At 43.1% G+C, this 16266-nt stretch overlaps 1 protein-coding gene across 2 annotated transcripts; it reads left to right on the top strand.

The window, feature by feature from the left end:
* The first annotated feature begins 1313 nt into the window (after nucleotides 1-1313).
* Nucleotides 1314-14129, top strand: capn7 (calpain 7). Of its 2 annotated transcripts, none has more exons than XM_061081467.1 (21): nucleotides 1314-1680; nucleotides 2829-2937; nucleotides 3667-3824; nucleotides 3978-4045; nucleotides 4561-4794; nucleotides 5116-5202; nucleotides 5331-5457; nucleotides 6007-6092; nucleotides 6486-6579; nucleotides 6953-7099; nucleotides 7216-7322; nucleotides 7435-7555; nucleotides 7934-8078; nucleotides 8644-8743; nucleotides 8859-8991; nucleotides 9099-9174; nucleotides 9460-9605; nucleotides 10505-10567; nucleotides 10646-10776; nucleotides 11597-11689; nucleotides 11824-14129. In XM_061081467.1, the coding sequence occupies exons 1-21, from the start codon at nucleotides 1579-1581 to the stop codon at nucleotides 11966-11968; spliced, it is 2472 nt and encodes an 823-aa protein (XP_060937450.1). In that variant the 5' UTR covers nucleotides 1314-1578; the 3' UTR covers nucleotides 11969-14129. The 2 variants fall into 2 exon arrangements, with proteins under 2 accessions (XP_060937450.1, XP_060937449.1); XM_061081466.1 differs by having other exon boundaries at nucleotides 8856-8991.
* Nucleotides 14130-16266: the final 2137 nt, after the last annotated feature.

Here is a 16266-nt window from a genome sequence, read left to right as displayed (position 1 = left end):
AAACATTAAAATGTAAATCAACCATCTCTACTGTCACAGTTGCATTGAATCTTTTTTACTTGTAAATAAGTTTTCCTCCATTACAACACATGTTTGGTTTGATCAGAGATAAAAAGAAAAACAGATTTCCACTCATTACTTTAAAAGTTAAACATTTGTTGTTGTTGGTTGGAGAATGGTGGAGCTGCGTGGAGGTTGTGGTCGTGAAGGTCATGAGGAGTCACAACTTCTGCAGCACGTTTGGAATCTGCATCAGAGAAGTTGGGTGATGATTAGAAGTCATAAATTCAAAGTGTTTATAGCCTCTGTAAGTTTGCTCAGTGATGCCAGGGAACGCTACAGTCTGACTTCCACACCGCCATCTAGTGGATATATTACAATACTGCAATAGTGCACTGCAGAATCTGATTTATTTACCATGTGCACACATCCAAGCAGTTTGACTCCGGTGTCATTGTGCTCAGACATACAACTTACTACAGACTACAAGAAACTAGCTAAATAAACAAACCCACTATTACCAATCAGACTTAAACTGTACAAGACATTTACAAGGGTGGAAGAAGCATTTAACTAATATGCAGATATGGTGAAATTGTTGAACAATAGTAAAGTGTTGCAAAGACTCTCAGACATATATGCATAATTAAAGTACATGTTACTTATTTACATGAGGAGGTGAATCATATAGTGCAGAGTTGCTGGAGCCAGCTATGGATTATAATGTGATATGTATACACCTGGTAGATGAATCTTATAACAGTAGTGCATGTATATAGTGTACAGTATATACAGTCTACATACTTAGATTTATATTGTCTATGATATGCACGTTACTCAAGCTGCAGCTACAAGAGGTATCAGTAACTTTAAGTGCATTTGGCTTCATCTATGACCTGTGACTCGCATGTTGTTATATAAGTTAAAGGAAAAACCACACAACCTGACGAAGCTTCATTTAAAACTATTAATCACTTTAATGTAAAGTTCTACACCTTTCATGCTGTGCTGAGCATTTTAATAAATAAGTTATGTTATGTAATGATTGTAAAGACCTGAACTGAAACAACACCAGAGGTTCTCTTCATATTCTGGATAATAATACTGGAACAAACGTATGATGATTGTATTTTATAGTTTAATATTGTAATGAGTTAATTAGTATTTTATATTAAATCCTGATTCGGACCCACGTGTTTGTAAGTGACAGCTTTGAACGTCTAAGCTGCGAGTGGTAGAAAGTACGATGGCGCCTTGAACGCATCACTGTCCACTCTCCTCCACTGCGGCTGCGCGGAACCTCTTTCCCGGAAGTAGCGGCATTGTTTTGCTAGTTTAATGTTTCCAGTGGAAGCGAAGCTGCGTTTTACGAACTGACAACGCGACACTTTTCACGATGTTTCCTCCGAGTTGAAGAACCGAACTCTGCTGCGGGTCAGTCGCGGACCTTCCCGGAACATAGGGCCGGTGTCCGGGTCCGGCTCCCCGGCTAGCTAGCCTGTTAGCTCGCCCGTTAGCTACCTAGCCTGTTAGCTAGCTAGCCTGTTAGCTGTCAGCTGTCAACACGTCCTGTTCAGGATGGATCCCGCGGAGCTGGAGCTCGATGCGGTCAAATTTGCCAAAACAGCGATCACCCACGACCAGAGCGGCAAATACAACGAGGCCGTGTTCTACTACAAGGTAACAGGTTCGAATCCCGCAGCTGGAAACCGCTGTTAGCACTTAGCTTAGCTTAGCTTAGCTTAGCTTAGCTTAGCTTAGCTTAGCTTAGCTGCAACTTTAAAGTGTCGCTTAAATACAAAACAAGAAAACGTCACATGTCGTTGAGTTTTCTCTTGGAATAAAAACCTGCTTCTGTCTGTGTCTCTGTCCATCAGATCTATATAACATAGAAGTGCAGTATTATTCTAGTTTATCACGTATTATAACTAGTTATGTGTATTATAACAGCTGTTTCGTCATATTATGTTCAATATCATGTACAGTAATATTTACTTATTACTACTTACTGACACTTGTATACTAGTGAACTGTCTTAAGGAACTTGTTTTTGTTTCTGTTGTTTCTACCAGGAAGTGGTTCTGCTTTCACTCTGTATTCACTTTACATGTTTATTGCACTTATAACAAACTTTAATTTTCAATTATATTTTTAAGACTTAAAACTCTGTACTCTCATTATATATTTTGACAGAAACCTTGGAGCAAACTGTCACATGAATTTCCTTCGGGATTCATAAATTCTTATCTAAGGAAATAAAAGGGAAAGGCTCTTTTACATGTTATTATTACTGTAAATATCGTGTACAGTCAAGTTGTATGTATTCATATGCAAGTCAACACAGAGTCAATAGTACAGTGAACGATAAGTAAACTGATCAGCTCAGCGGTGCAATAGAAAGTAAAAGCAAAATAGAAAGGGCTTCCTACAGAAAATACTATACAAAATGTAAACTATATTCATTCAAATGTACAGTGTGATCTTCCTTCTGTCTGTTTATCCTGCTTCACTCATACACGTCCAATTGTCTCTTTAATACTTATATAACTTGTGTTGGTGATTTTGTGTGTTTAGTAGTTGTTTATCTCTTGCATATCTTTTGGGTGTGGTTTTTATAAAAGGCATTACTGGTTTCTACCAACACACCCACACATACTTTATGCTTCGATTATGTTTCACGTTGTGTTAAATAAACACAGAAAGAAAACATTGAGACAAACAAATGATCAAGTTAAAGCATCTTTTCATGTAGTTGAGTTTTGTGACTGTCAGTATTTATCTGATAAATGTGTTTAATAACTCTGCTTGTTGAACGTTTTTTTTAACAGGAGGCCGCCCAGGCCCTGATCTACGCCGGCATGGCCGGGTCCAAACTGGAGCGACTCCAGGACAAAGTGAATGAATACCTGGACCGAGTCCAAGCCCTGCACAACGCTGGTGAGCTCAGCCCACACAGAGGAAGCCCCCCCCCCTTTCAGCTGATCCTCAGTTCATTTGTTGTTGCTCCTCTCTTCATCTCTATCAGACGTTTTCTAATGTTTACATTTGTATTGAACATTAAAATTGTAAGAGAAACATAAGACAATACAAAAGAGAGGCATTAAACAGGAAATGAAAGTCATGTGCATTGAGTTAAAAAAATAACAAGTTGCAGAAGACCTGTAGTACTGAAAAAGATATTAAAAGTTAATGTTGGAAGTTTGTGTGATTAGTAAAAGGTAAGAAATGATTCATGACTTTGAGAGAATGCAGCCTGAGGACATACTTTCTCAGTTGCTGTTTGACAACGTTTTTCCTTGACTCTCGTCACAACATGGGTGTGGGTGTGTGTGTGTGTGTATGTGCAGATGGGTGTGTGTCTGTGTGTGTGCACATGGGTGTGACCACAATCTGCTGGAAACACTGGAAGACTTTTAGTTCTGTGTGAAGATTTAATGTTTTCTCTGAAATGAAAAGCAAACAGTTGCTCTGCAGAAACCAATGTTTTTCTAACCTTTTTATAAGTATTGGTCATATGTTTAAATATTTTTTTATTTCCTCTGTAGAAAAACTGTTCATACGAAACAACAGTTGTGTTAGAATCAAAGTTGAACTGAGACGTGAGCAGTCGGAGGGTTGAACTTGTGACCTGTGTCCTAACTGACCCTCTCTGAACCCCCCCCCCAGTCCAGGCACAGAAGAGCGACCCGCTGAAGTCCCGGCAGCAGGTGGACATGGAGCGGGCCCACTTCCTGGTGACTCAGGCCTTTGAGGAAGACGAGAAGGGAAACGACGATGAAGCCGTGGAGCTCTACACTCAGGCTGTGGAGCTGTGCATTAAGACGGTAACTCTTTCCTTCTCTCTCTCTCTCTCTCTCTCTCTCTCCACTGTGACTAATGTAACTTGAGCTGCTTACATGAACTCCAGAGAGTTCCCTGGTCTACCTCACATTATCCAGCTCGCTTCAACATGGTTTCTGTTCCTGTGTTTCCAACAGTCCAGCGATACCTCGGACCAGGCGCTGCAGACCAAACTGAAGCAGCTGGCACGCCAAGCTTTAGACAGGTACATTGTTAAACGAGTTCTGTCTCCTTAATCCAAAACCAGAAGAGTTTATACGTCCTGTTCTTGAGTCAACTCATTTCAAGGCGGTTCTTTTGTTCATTTTGTCTTTATCATTTGACTTCCTGTTATTCACATCTCCTGATCTTTTTTTTTTGCATCATCAGTCCTCACTCATAACACCTATGTTTGTGAATAACTTTTAAGAACTTTATTAGCAAATTATCTCATTTAGCACAAAAACAGAAAATGTTCTTAAATCTGTATTTTTCATGGACATATTCTGACACTGGTTAAAATAATCCTTTTGTCCACATCTGTTCTGTTCAGCTTTATCTGATTGTTGATTCCACAGATATTTTACACCAGTGGTACTTTAATGGCTATTATGTATTGTACATTATTAAATGTAATAATACACAATTATAAAGAATCTAGATTTTAGTTTATTTTGTTTGTGAGAATCTCTTGGTTTTGCAGCTTTAATTTAAAAAACCTCCTTCACTCTGTCCTTCCAGAGCTGAAGGTCTTAAAGAGTCCCAGTCCAAATCCGCTTCAGCCCAGACTCCGGACAAGACGGGTCCCTTTGGAACCAAGAATGTAACCGGGACCAGTTCCGGGGGACCAGTCCGCCAGTTCTTCCCTCTCGGACCAGACTTCTCCATCCACGACCGACCTCAGCCGATGCGGGCGGTGCAGTCCAGCGAGCCGCAGGGTCAGCGCTACACGTCGGAGGAGATCGAGGTGCTCAGGTGAGGCGGCTGCTGGAGTCGGTTTCCAGTGAAACTTCTTTACATGGATCAGTGAGTAACAGATGCTGGAAGATCTGGAAAAACTTACACATGAACCTCCAGGTCGGGAAAATAGACAAAAGTTTATCAGGGACTTGAGTCTCCAGCCTCCAATTGTATTTTTGTCTGCAGGTTTAGGGACAAGGGGAATTTATGAATGTTTTGCTTGGTATTTTTATTGTCTCAATATTTGGCACCAAACTTGACACCACCACATCAATGTTCCTCTCCTTTTGTCTTTTGACCACAACCACCACTGAGTGTCTTGTCCTTCTCCTTCAGGAGCACATCTAAAATCAACGGGATCGCCTATGTGCCCTTCATGAGCGTGGACCTGAAGGAGCGGTTTGCATTTCCTGTCCCTTTCTCGTGAGTTTGACTTTTGTTATTTTGCATTATTATTATATTTTGCCATCACTTTGTCACATGAGCCAGTTACATTGTGAGTTTTGTTTTACAGTGAGACAAACTTGATTTTCTTTGTTTCTTGCAACCAGGGACAAATCAGGGAAACTGGCGCTGTCCCCCAAACAGAAAGCCATCTTCTCCCGCTGGGTGCGGCCGGACGAGTACTGCAACAACCCGATGATGATCATGTCTGTGTCCAGCTTCAGCATCAAACAGGTCAGAGGGTGGGAGGAGCTTAGTTTGAACACGTTGAGCCGTTTAGCTTGTTTAGAGTTAAAAAACTCAAACACACACGTCATTTCTGTTCACGACGACCAAATTATGTTGTTTACACAGTCTGAGTTTAAAGAAGTGTCTGTTGTCAGTGTGTGTTGTTCTGTGTGTGTGTCTGTGTGTTATGAGGCTGAGCGAATCGTTGCTCTGCGTGCAGCCCGACCGGGGAATGAGATTTCACCCATTTGAAAAGAAAGAAACTAAATCATTATGTTCGGTCAGTGTTGATATTGAGGCAACAAATAAATCAGTGTCTGAAACTCTGAGAAACGTAAAAAACAAAGTTCTGGTTCAACTGTAGAGGTCAGAGGTCGTCAGCAGAGGTCTATGGTATAAACAAGGTGGAAAATGATATCATCCAATTTGCAAACACTTTAAAATATGTTCCGTACATATATGAATGTCTGTTGCACATGTGTAGATATTCCCACAGCTGTTGACTTTGTGTCATCACATCATTCCAACGTGTGTGTCTAATCTTCTCTTGTCCAGACGGTCGTGTCCGACTGCTCCTTCGTGGCGTCGCTGGCCATCAGCGCCGCCTACGAGAGGCGCTGGCGCAAGAAACTTATCACAAGGTACTTTCGTGCTTTTAGAGTTTCATTCATATTTGTTGTTGGGAGCAAACATTACATAAATCTTGTTTTTCTGTCTCAGTTCTTTGCCTGTCAGCGTGGAAATCCATGTCCAATGGCTTTTAACTCGAGAAAAATAGATTTCCCCTAAAAAAATCCCATGAACATTTTGTCACAGTCTTCAATGCGGCACGATAATCGGTTGAGATTTAAAAGTTCCTGCAGACAAGATAAACACTGTTTTCACAAATAAACTGCACCACACTGTTTCTGGGGATGTTTGGTATTGACCTGAATAATTTAACTGAACCTACGTTAGCTACATACAGACTTAGTGTGATGAAGACTGGAAAATCTGAGTTAACAATCATCTCTTATGCTCTGTGTGTGTTTCAGTATCATCTACCCTCAGAACAGGAAGGGGGAACCGGAGTATAACCCGTGTGGGAAGTACATGGTGAAGCTGCACATAAACGGAGTTCCCAGGAAGGTAAGACACTGTCAGAAGACCAAGTTCATTTCCTTCATATTTGTTTATCATCTAAAAGCTTATGGATACTGAAATAAACAGATGATATGGAGCAGGACCACCAGGAGTCATTGGGGGGGCAGCGTAGCCAATAGTTCAAACTGGACAAGCAGAGCACACAATGCATCGTTTGAAGTTGACACATCTCTTTTTGTACGTAAAGGCAGCATGAATGAGCCTGAGGAGAAAACTATATAAAGTCCTATAAATATGAGGCAGAAACTGTTGATGTGTGAATGTAAAAGTTCTGCAAAGAGCTTAAAGCCTCTGGTGAAGGGAACTTTTATCGAACTCATCGGTACAAATCCCCGACCCGTCTCTGTCCCTGTTGCAGGTGATCATAGACGACTTCCTGCCGGTGGATCATAACGGAGAGCTGCTCTGCTCCTACTCCAGCAACAGGAACGAGCTCTGGGTGTCTCTGATAGAAAAAGCCTACATGAAGGTGATGGGAGGCTACGACTTCCCGGGCTCCAACTCGGTGAGTGAAGCCAGGAGGTGCAGCTTGTTTCACCTGCTGCGGTGGAACTGCTCAGTCCAGCCCTGTCCTCAGAGACAGGACAGGACCAGATGTTTGATTCATGTCGTGTGTTGCAGAACATCGACCTGCACGCGCTCACGGGCTGGATCCCTGAACGCATCGCCATGCACTCGGACAATCAGTCGTTCAGCAAGGACGACACCTTCCGCATGCTCTGCCAGAGGTGAACACACACACACACACAGTGTTTCTTACTTTTATCTGTAAGTGTAGAACGATAAGCTCTTCGTTAGCGTGTCCTTCCTCTGAATCTGCTTCTCTCTCTTCATCTCCAGGTTTCACAGGGGAGACGTCCTCGTCACCACGGCAACAGGGGTGATGACAGAGGAAGAGGGGGAAAAATGGGGTTTGGTCCCGACGCATGCCTACGCTGTTCTGGACATCAGGGAATACAAGGTGGGCCTAAGTCACGTAGCATTAGCATGTCATTGTTGGCACTTTTATAATATATACTATTTTTTATTCCTAAAAGTCAAGATTCAATTTAATTACCAGTCTGCAATTCAGAGTAACAAAGTTAGTATGAGGGAAAATGTGATGTTTTTCAACTTCCTGATAAAATGTTGGTTTTTCAACTTTGTCCTGTAGCAAATCCAAAAGGAAGATTTATATTTTATCCCTAAAACCTGTTGGTTATAATAAAGGTTTCTGCTTGTTAATGAAATCCACTGATTTCTATGACGTGAGGATAAACACGTACATTAATCCCCCCCCCCCCCAGCTCCTTGTATCTCTGGTAGTTGACAGCATGTCTGTGGGCTGGTTGTTCTGCAGGGGATGCGTTTCCTGCAGCTGAAGAATCCGTGGAGTCATCTGCGGTGGAAGGGACGCTACAGTGAGCGGGACGAGAAGAACTGGACCCCCGACCTCCTCAAGTATCTCAACTTCGACCCCAAGACAGCACAGAAGTTTGATAATGGTACATCCACTATTTATCTCTCTTGAAATTAGTATATTGAAACTGTACTTACCGAGGAGGTGTTTTTACTCCATTTGTGTTTGGATTGGTTTGTATGTTTTTTTCATTTTAAGAAAGATTAAACTAAAACTACTGAACAGTTATGGGTCAGAGAAGAACTCATTATGTTTGTGCTGATCTAGTATTTTATCCCACTTTCTTTAACAATCTGAAATTTTAACATTTTCCCTGATTTCCCACAGAATAATTCATGGATTGTGATGGAATAAAATCATATTTAGAGAACTGATATCTATGAGTGTGTGTAATTTGGGCTTTTGGGCCTTGGCAGAGTTTTCTTTCTGCTCACACCTGAAATAAAGAGATGATAGAGTGAATGAATAGCGTTGACCAGTAGGGATCTGATCCCTCAGGATGGTTGTTATTACCTGGTCTGAGGGTCAGTTTATCAAATTAACAAAGGGTAAATATTTCCCTGATGTTTGACGCACAGACTAAAGCAACATAAGTGAAAACTATCTCCTGCTTATTGATGTCCCATATGTTTCCCTGTGTTTCTCTCCAGGTGTTTTCTGGATCTCATGGGAGGATCTTTGTCAATACTATGATGTCATCTACCTGAGCTGGAACCCTGCACTGTTCAAAGACTCCTCCTGCATTCACAGGTTTGTGTTTGTGTTTCCTGATCAGTGACAGTCCTGTACGTTAGGTAACCAGTAGCTTGACTGGTGAGGAGAGTACAGTCCCAGTCTGATGTGGTTTGTGTCCCGTCTGCAGCAGCTGGGATGGGAGGCAGGGCCCAGTGAAGGACGTCTACAGTCTGGCCAACAACCCCCAGTTCAAGCTGGAGGTCCAGTGTCCAGCAGGGGGCGCTGCAGTGTGGGTGCTGCTCACCAGACACATCACCGACAAGGTAGAGAAACTGACGAGTCATAGTTTGATGTATTTATAACGTGGTGACCTGATGTTGTAATGCTTGACCTTTTTATCTGATGACCGTGTGTGTGTTTGTTCTTCCAGGATGATTTTGCACAAAACAGGGAGTTTATCACTCTGGTCGTTTACAAGACGGACGGGAAGAAGGTTTATTACCCAGGTAACGACTGAGAGACGCCTGAGAGGACGATATGTCTCTGGGGCACTAGACTGAGATATGTCCTGTAGATGGGGGCAACAGGGAAGTGAAGGCTGCACTTTGTCACCTTTATTTCTGCCTCACACGATGAGGTCACGTTATTCCATCGCAGCTCCTCCACTTCTCTGATGTGACTCATTCACAGAGACAGCAGCAGACTCAAAAATCTATATTTCACCTCACACACTAAGAAAAGACAATAACACTTCCGCACCGTCAGCTGTTTTCTGTTTACACTCTCAACAGCTGACCCCCCGCCTTTCATCGATGGAATCCGCATCAACAGCCCCCACTACCTGACCAAGATCAGACTGACCAGCGCCGGGACGCACACCTTCACTCTGGTGGTCTCCCAGTACGAGAAGCAGAACACCATCAACTACACGCTACGGGTGAGAAGACACTTCCACACCACCAAACCCCATCAGACCAACCGAGGGAGTCCAGAACCTGTGTGTGTGTGTGTGTCTGTGTCTGTGTGTGTGTGTGTGAGCACATGTGCACGTGACCTATTTATCCTTTATGCACTAAACTGCAGAGATGACTGTAGAACAGTTCCTGCTGAAATCAATTTTTAATGAAAAGCGTGCGCTCATTAAAAGTGTGTGCTCTGTGTGCACTGTACACATGCATGTGTGTGTCTGTGTGTGTCTGTGTGTGTGTCTACTGCAGTGAGCGCTGCAAGCTCTCTCTCTCTCTCCACCGAGTGAGCTTTGAAACGATCTCCTCTCGGCTCAGATCAGCATCTCTCTCTCTCGTTCGCTGAGATCAAAACAAGAAGCAGGAAACATGAAGTCTTCTCTGATCTTTCTCTAACCAGAACAGAGCGAATGTGAAACATTATTAATATCCTAATGCGTGAAGATACTGTGGTTGTGAATAAATGAACAGCTTTGTTTTAAAGTGGGAAACGCAGCATTAAGAAACATGTTACACTTTGTGTTACACAACTGCTGAAAATAAGAAACTGTATCAGGGTTGTTTATTTGCTCCTGAAGTTGCTGCTGCTCAGGAAGCCGGGGATTATGGGTAATATCCACCGCTCAGTTGTGTATCACTTCAGGGGACCAAGCTGTCAGAGCTTCACTCAACACACTGATTGTTTTTCGCTGCATTACAACCAGCGCTCAGACACGTGTGGCTGCAGGGGGCGCTGTTGCTCAGTGAAGATACATATTGTTGCTTTAGATCGATGTTAGCATCAGTACGAGAAGATCCATCTTTCTTCAGTTTATATGTTAAACCTTCTTTTGTCAGATCAGCTCTAAACAGGTTTGGTTTCTCTCCTCAGGCGTACGCTGGATCCAAGTTCACCTTCGCCAAGATCCCGTGTCCGTTCACTCACAACAAAAGGGTACGACACCACCAACACTCACACATCATGGGTTCATTAAGCACTTCCTTGTTTAATAAATCGTTGTTCCATCTCTAGATGAACGGCCAGTGGAAGGGACTCAGTGCCGGAGGCTGTGGGAACTACAAGGACTCGTACAAACACAACCCGATCTACCAGATCAACCTGGAGCGGTCGGGTCCGCTGCTCATCGAGCTACGAGGATCCAGGTCAGAGCGAAATCATCTGAGAACAGATCAGTTTCATAGCACAGTTTTATACACAAGCATTTTTGGCTTTAGTTATAGAACAATATATTAACTATTCAAACAAAAGTCAAAAATCTAATGAGTAGCTTTCAAGATTTGAAAGAAAATGGGAGCTTCTTGTTCAACTCGTGATGATGTCATTACGTCTTGTTGCGTGTGGTGCAAATGTGTCGATAACTTCTTTTATTATTTATTATGTAAGCCTTTAAGCTTAGGTTGTACCGATTGTAGAGACATGAATTGTGAGCGGATTCTGCAAAAAACGACAACACTGGAGGAACATTTCTTGTGTAGAGTTCAAACGGTTAATGACTCATTAACAGGATCAAATTAACACCTAATGACGTCTGTCTCTCTCTCCATCTATTACTGTGTCACACGCACAAAGATGACTCAGTGTTTGCAGCGTTTAATCTCAACATTGGGCTCAGTGGGCAGACAGGGTGTCGAGAGCTTTCTAAGCCTGATGCATTTTCAGTAGCTTTGATAACAATATTCTGAAATGAGGTATTTTAACAGTGTAGAGCTTCTCTCCGGCCTAAGGTCACACGGATCAGGGTTCGTTAAGCTGAAGAAAATATCTGAGAGTTAAACGGAGCTGATAATCTTTTTGACCACGTTTAATTAAATGTGATTATTAAAGAATCATTATTATTTAGTCCTGACTGGGACATTTCACAGTGTAAGTATAAAGTTATCTGTGCTCTTTTAGACCAAAGACTAATCACATGCCTCCACTTTGTGTGTCTGTGTGTGTGTGTGTGTGTGTGCGTGTGTGCAGGCAGTACAGTGTTGGCTTTGAGTTGGTGACCGTGTCGACGGTTGGAGATCCAGGTCCAGCAGCCGCCCAGAAGAGGAACAGTGGAGATTACAGGTACAGGTCTAACAAGCTTCATCAGCATGTGACTCAGGGGAGGAAGTAAAGTCTTTGGAGCTGATTCCAGCAGCTGTCTCTCAGACATTAGTGTTCTCACCTCCAGAGTCTGACTCTTTGTCTCTTGTGTCCAGGTGTGGTTTCTGCTTCATGGAGGCGGAGCACGTCCCGGCTGGAATCTACAACGTCATCCCCACCACCTTCCTGCCCAAACAGGAAGGACCCTTCTTCTTGGACTTTGCCAGTACCTTGCCCGTCAAGGTCTCCCAGCTCCAATGAAGACGAGCTGGGAGCAGGAGGAAGATACTCGTCAGGGCATCAACACAAACTCCTGGTGTTTCTGTTTGAATGTGGCCAGTGTGGAGGCCTCCTTAAAACCCAAAGAGCCCAGAATGTGTCCGGTGGCCTGAACTAAACATTGTCTCCCACATCCTGTCCCTGTCCTCTCCGGCTGACGGACACAACTTCAACCCTGACTCGATGACACAGTGTTATGTTGGAGAAATCAATTCTTAATAAGGAGACATCAAGAGGATCTTCAGAGTGGAGCTCCTGCAACAGTCCAGGAGTTTTGGGACAGAAATAAAACAGTTCGGCCAAAAATGCAACAGTTATGATAAAAGTTGAACTTTCTGTCTTTATGCCACAAAAAGCCAAACACCATCATCGAGGCAAATTGTTTTCAGGTTCAGTTTTATTGCTGAAACGAGCATCTCATGTGAACAGAGGTTAATATTCACTACTCGCTCCTAGGATATCACACAAAGACTCACGAGAACTTCCCTCAGTAGAGCTCATGCTTCCTCCAGCTTCACTTACACAATCATAGGAATTATTTCTTCAGAAATCATCTGTTATTCCAGATCCGTGCGGTCACCCGGTGTAACGTTTCCATCGCTGCTGATAGAAACCTGAGTCTCCTGCAGAGTCGTTTGACCCTGATGATGATGTTTGAAAAAGGGCTTGAGATGCTCGTTGCTTGAACTTGAAGAAGAAGCGGTTGCTTGATACTAAACCAAACGTGTTCCCTCAGCTGTTCCTCTCTTCCCGTCTCGCTTTGCTCAAACCTCTTCACACTTCCTGTCCTCGAACAATCTGAGGAGTCGCTGCCAAAATCCTGAAAGCAGTTTATTAATTGAGCGTGAGACAGAAGGGACAGTGTGTGTCCTCAGTTCCCTTGAGGTAGTTTCTCTAATTCTCAGGAGCGGTGCAGCAGAGCAGCACCACAGGGGGTCCGGCGCGGCAGCAGTGGAATGACTTCATGTTGTCTGTGGACGGCTGAGTGAGAAACAGTCAGCTCAGCCTGAGACACCGGACGTGTTCTGTGTGTGAGAGTGTGCGTGTGCATGTGCATGTGAGAATGTTTTTAAAAGGAAAACATTTCAATGTTTTGCCAAGAACACATCCTCTATTTTCCTTTATGTTACCGAACTGCACTTTTTAAATCATTTCTCTTGTTTATTGTCAAACATAATCTCTGGGAATGAAAACGTCACTTTTGAGCAGTTTAAAGAGAAATCAGCTTCTCTTCGGTTTCAGTGAGAAAAGTTTCTCTTCTCTGAATCATCAGGGAAACGTTTCAGCTTGTTTTATTGAGATGATGCGTTTTGGTGGATTTGCTGAGTGGTTTTAAGTTTTGGTTCGAGTCCATCATGGTCACATGGAGCCTCCTCACATGTTTTGAACAGCTTTGTGTTTGCTGATGAAGACCATGAGAGGCAGGTGCTTCTCTTTCAGTCGGACCTCTGCCCCCCCGTCTCACAGACGGGAGGAGGTTCCATGAGAAACCGTTTCTGTTTTCTGAACATGGAGCACACCCCCGAGCTGTGAAAACAAACCTCAGTCACACTCTGCTACTCCATCATTTTAATTTCAATCCATAAAATCTAATTTTCTAGATCCAAGATCCTAGATGGCAAAATATTTTACAGAGATATATCATGTAAATCATCAAAAATGATCAATGTATTTGTTGGTGTTTGTTTTCCATGATTATTTGATTAATCAACTTTTCTCAACATGAGCCGGAGTCATTTCAAGAATCTTGACAATATGACATTTTCATAAACCAGAAACTAGATGATTTAAATTGTTTGCAAAAGCTTTATTTCATTGAGTTTGAATCCAGGAATCACATTGTGGCTCAGAAACAAACCGTGACCTGTCTCAGAGGAATGTGTTTCACTCATGATCTGGAACCAGGACCACTCGTCAGAAAATATACATCTTTAAATATCCTTTGCAATTGTGTCAAATGTCCACTTCTTCTTCTTTAATGATGGATTGTAAGTGTGAAAACGAGTTCCCTGTCTTCGTCACATTGATTTTAATTGACTCCTGCAGCGAGCTGTCGTATGAATGATGTAATGTTTGCAGAACTTGCACTAAATGTTGGGACGATGGATTGTTTCAAAAATTGAATACAGAAAAATATATCTACTTCTGTCTCTGCTCTTTATTTACTCCTGTTTCTCTTCAGGTAAAAGCACTTCACAATCTCTCACTCACACACATTTGAGATTAGATCCAAACCAGTTTAACGGTTGGTCCATAAAAAGATTGATTCAGTTCTTTACCCCCGACTCCACAAACTCGAAAATACATACGTGAAATAAATAAAATCAGAGCCCTTAGAGATGAATCCTAAACTGATGTTAAGATGAAAGAGCAGGTGATGCTTCCCACTTCAACCCACACTCCAGAAATGAAACCTAAATATCCCAGATCTCTTCCATCTTCAGCATTTGAAGTCAGAGTCTGCAACTTATTTTAATTACTCATTAAAAAGATTTCATGATAAAATAGTGCAACAGCAGCTTAGCCAGAAGTCGGTTAGTTTGCTAACGTCTGAAAAATATTACCCATATTTTCTTCTCTGACTCTCTTCGGTCACATTTTTCTCTCCCTCTCCTCCCCCTGACCTTCCCTGCTTGGCTCCTTCGTCTTGTCTTGTCTTGTCCTATACTTGAGACTCTCTCCGCACCGCTCTACGAACTAAAATTATGGATTTGATCAGTTGGTCTCTCAACGCAAATGACACCATCTTCTGAACGAGAAACTCGGGTTCGGGGGAACCTGACTGTCCTGCCGGGACGTTCGCAGCTGGTTACTCGAGGGACGCGTGGGAGAAGAGGCGTGTCGTGTGCCTAGCGGCCCTTTCCGTGGAGGACGTTGAAGACATCTACCTATTCGGAACCATGATTACAGGCTTTCTGCTGATTGGTTTATCGGAAAATAATGGAAACGGTGACAGCTGTCAAGAGCCCCTTAAAGCTGCCCATGATGATTGATGCGCTGGGCAGAGCTGTTGGCACTCGGACCGCGGACTTTAACCGCCAGATGGAAAACATCATGGAGAAGCTCACGGCTCTGCAAAGGAAATCGGATCGATTCGGAGACCTGGTGGATAGAATGGAGAAAGGAAGAGACAAAAAAAGAGTAGACGTGCAAATTGGAATGCGGCTACTCGCAAGTCCAAACACTCCCAATCTTATCTTTCGGCCCCCCCCAGCCAGCACGGGCCCGGCCAAGGCCGTCGCTGGAACATCAACTCCCCTGAAGAGCGCTGCTGTGAGACACTCTTGCTTTCCCTTCCCCCCCCCCCCACAGACACCTGTGGATTGTTGCCCCTGTCTAGGACCTTATCGAGGCTGTCTCCATGGCAACGACAATCTTGCGAACTGAGAATCTGTCCGATGTGGCCTTGGGGAAGGCGACAACCCAGGCCTACTTATACACGAACTTCACATACATACACACGTACATACTACACACAGATATGCATCACCCACACCCCCCCATCCAACGCCTTCGCCTGCTTCGTACCCCCAGTGTGACAGACGGGTCTGGGACCAGCGCCTCGAGGCTGCAGGACCGGATGGCTGCTTGTCTGTGCTGGTTTACCTCCATCCCCCAACTGGCTGGGCTCAGAACACCCAGTTAGGGTTGCAAAATTCCGGGAATATTCAAACTTTCCATGGGAATTAACAGGAATATATGGGAATTAACGGGAATTAACGGGAATAAACTGGAAATGTTGTGGGTAATTTATACTAACTGTATTTACCTTGTCATATACAGACATAAATATAAACATTTTGTTGTGTCATAGGCTGATTTGAGCCCTGAGGAAACTTTGGGCACTTGACTATATGCTTCTGCATCGTTGTGTCATTCTTAACATAGGTCTTTGCACAGTATTTGCAAATGTACACAGCCTTTCCTTCTACATTGGATGGGGTGAAATGTCTCCACACATGAGATAGTGCACGTGTCATTGTTCTGTAGAATAAGATGAGAAAAAAGTTTGTAAAAAAACACTAATGCAATGCCAGAGATATAAATAGTTAGCCAAACAATTGGAATCGTCTGTAAACATATTTTACAATTGAAGGATAAATTAATGGAAATAGGCTAGATGAACAGATGAACAATCCTCAATCAGCATGCTAATATATTTTCCCAGTAATATCATGGACACTTACCTGACTAGTCCTTCACTCTACAGCAGGCCTCAATAGCCCTGCTGTAGAGTGAAGGATGCTGGGAGTTATCTGTGCATGTGATGGAAGAATGCA

The sequence above is a fragment of the Limanda limanda genome, chromosome 11 (assembly GCF_963576545.1).
Source record: "Limanda limanda chromosome 11, fLimLim1.1, whole genome shotgun sequence".
In the NCBI taxonomy this organism is placed as follows: Eukaryota; Metazoa; Chordata; class Actinopteri; order Pleuronectiformes; family Pleuronectidae; genus Limanda; species Limanda limanda.
The sequence above is the reverse complement of the archived record's forward strand: the minus strand, read 5'-3'. Positions and strand labels throughout refer to the sequence as shown.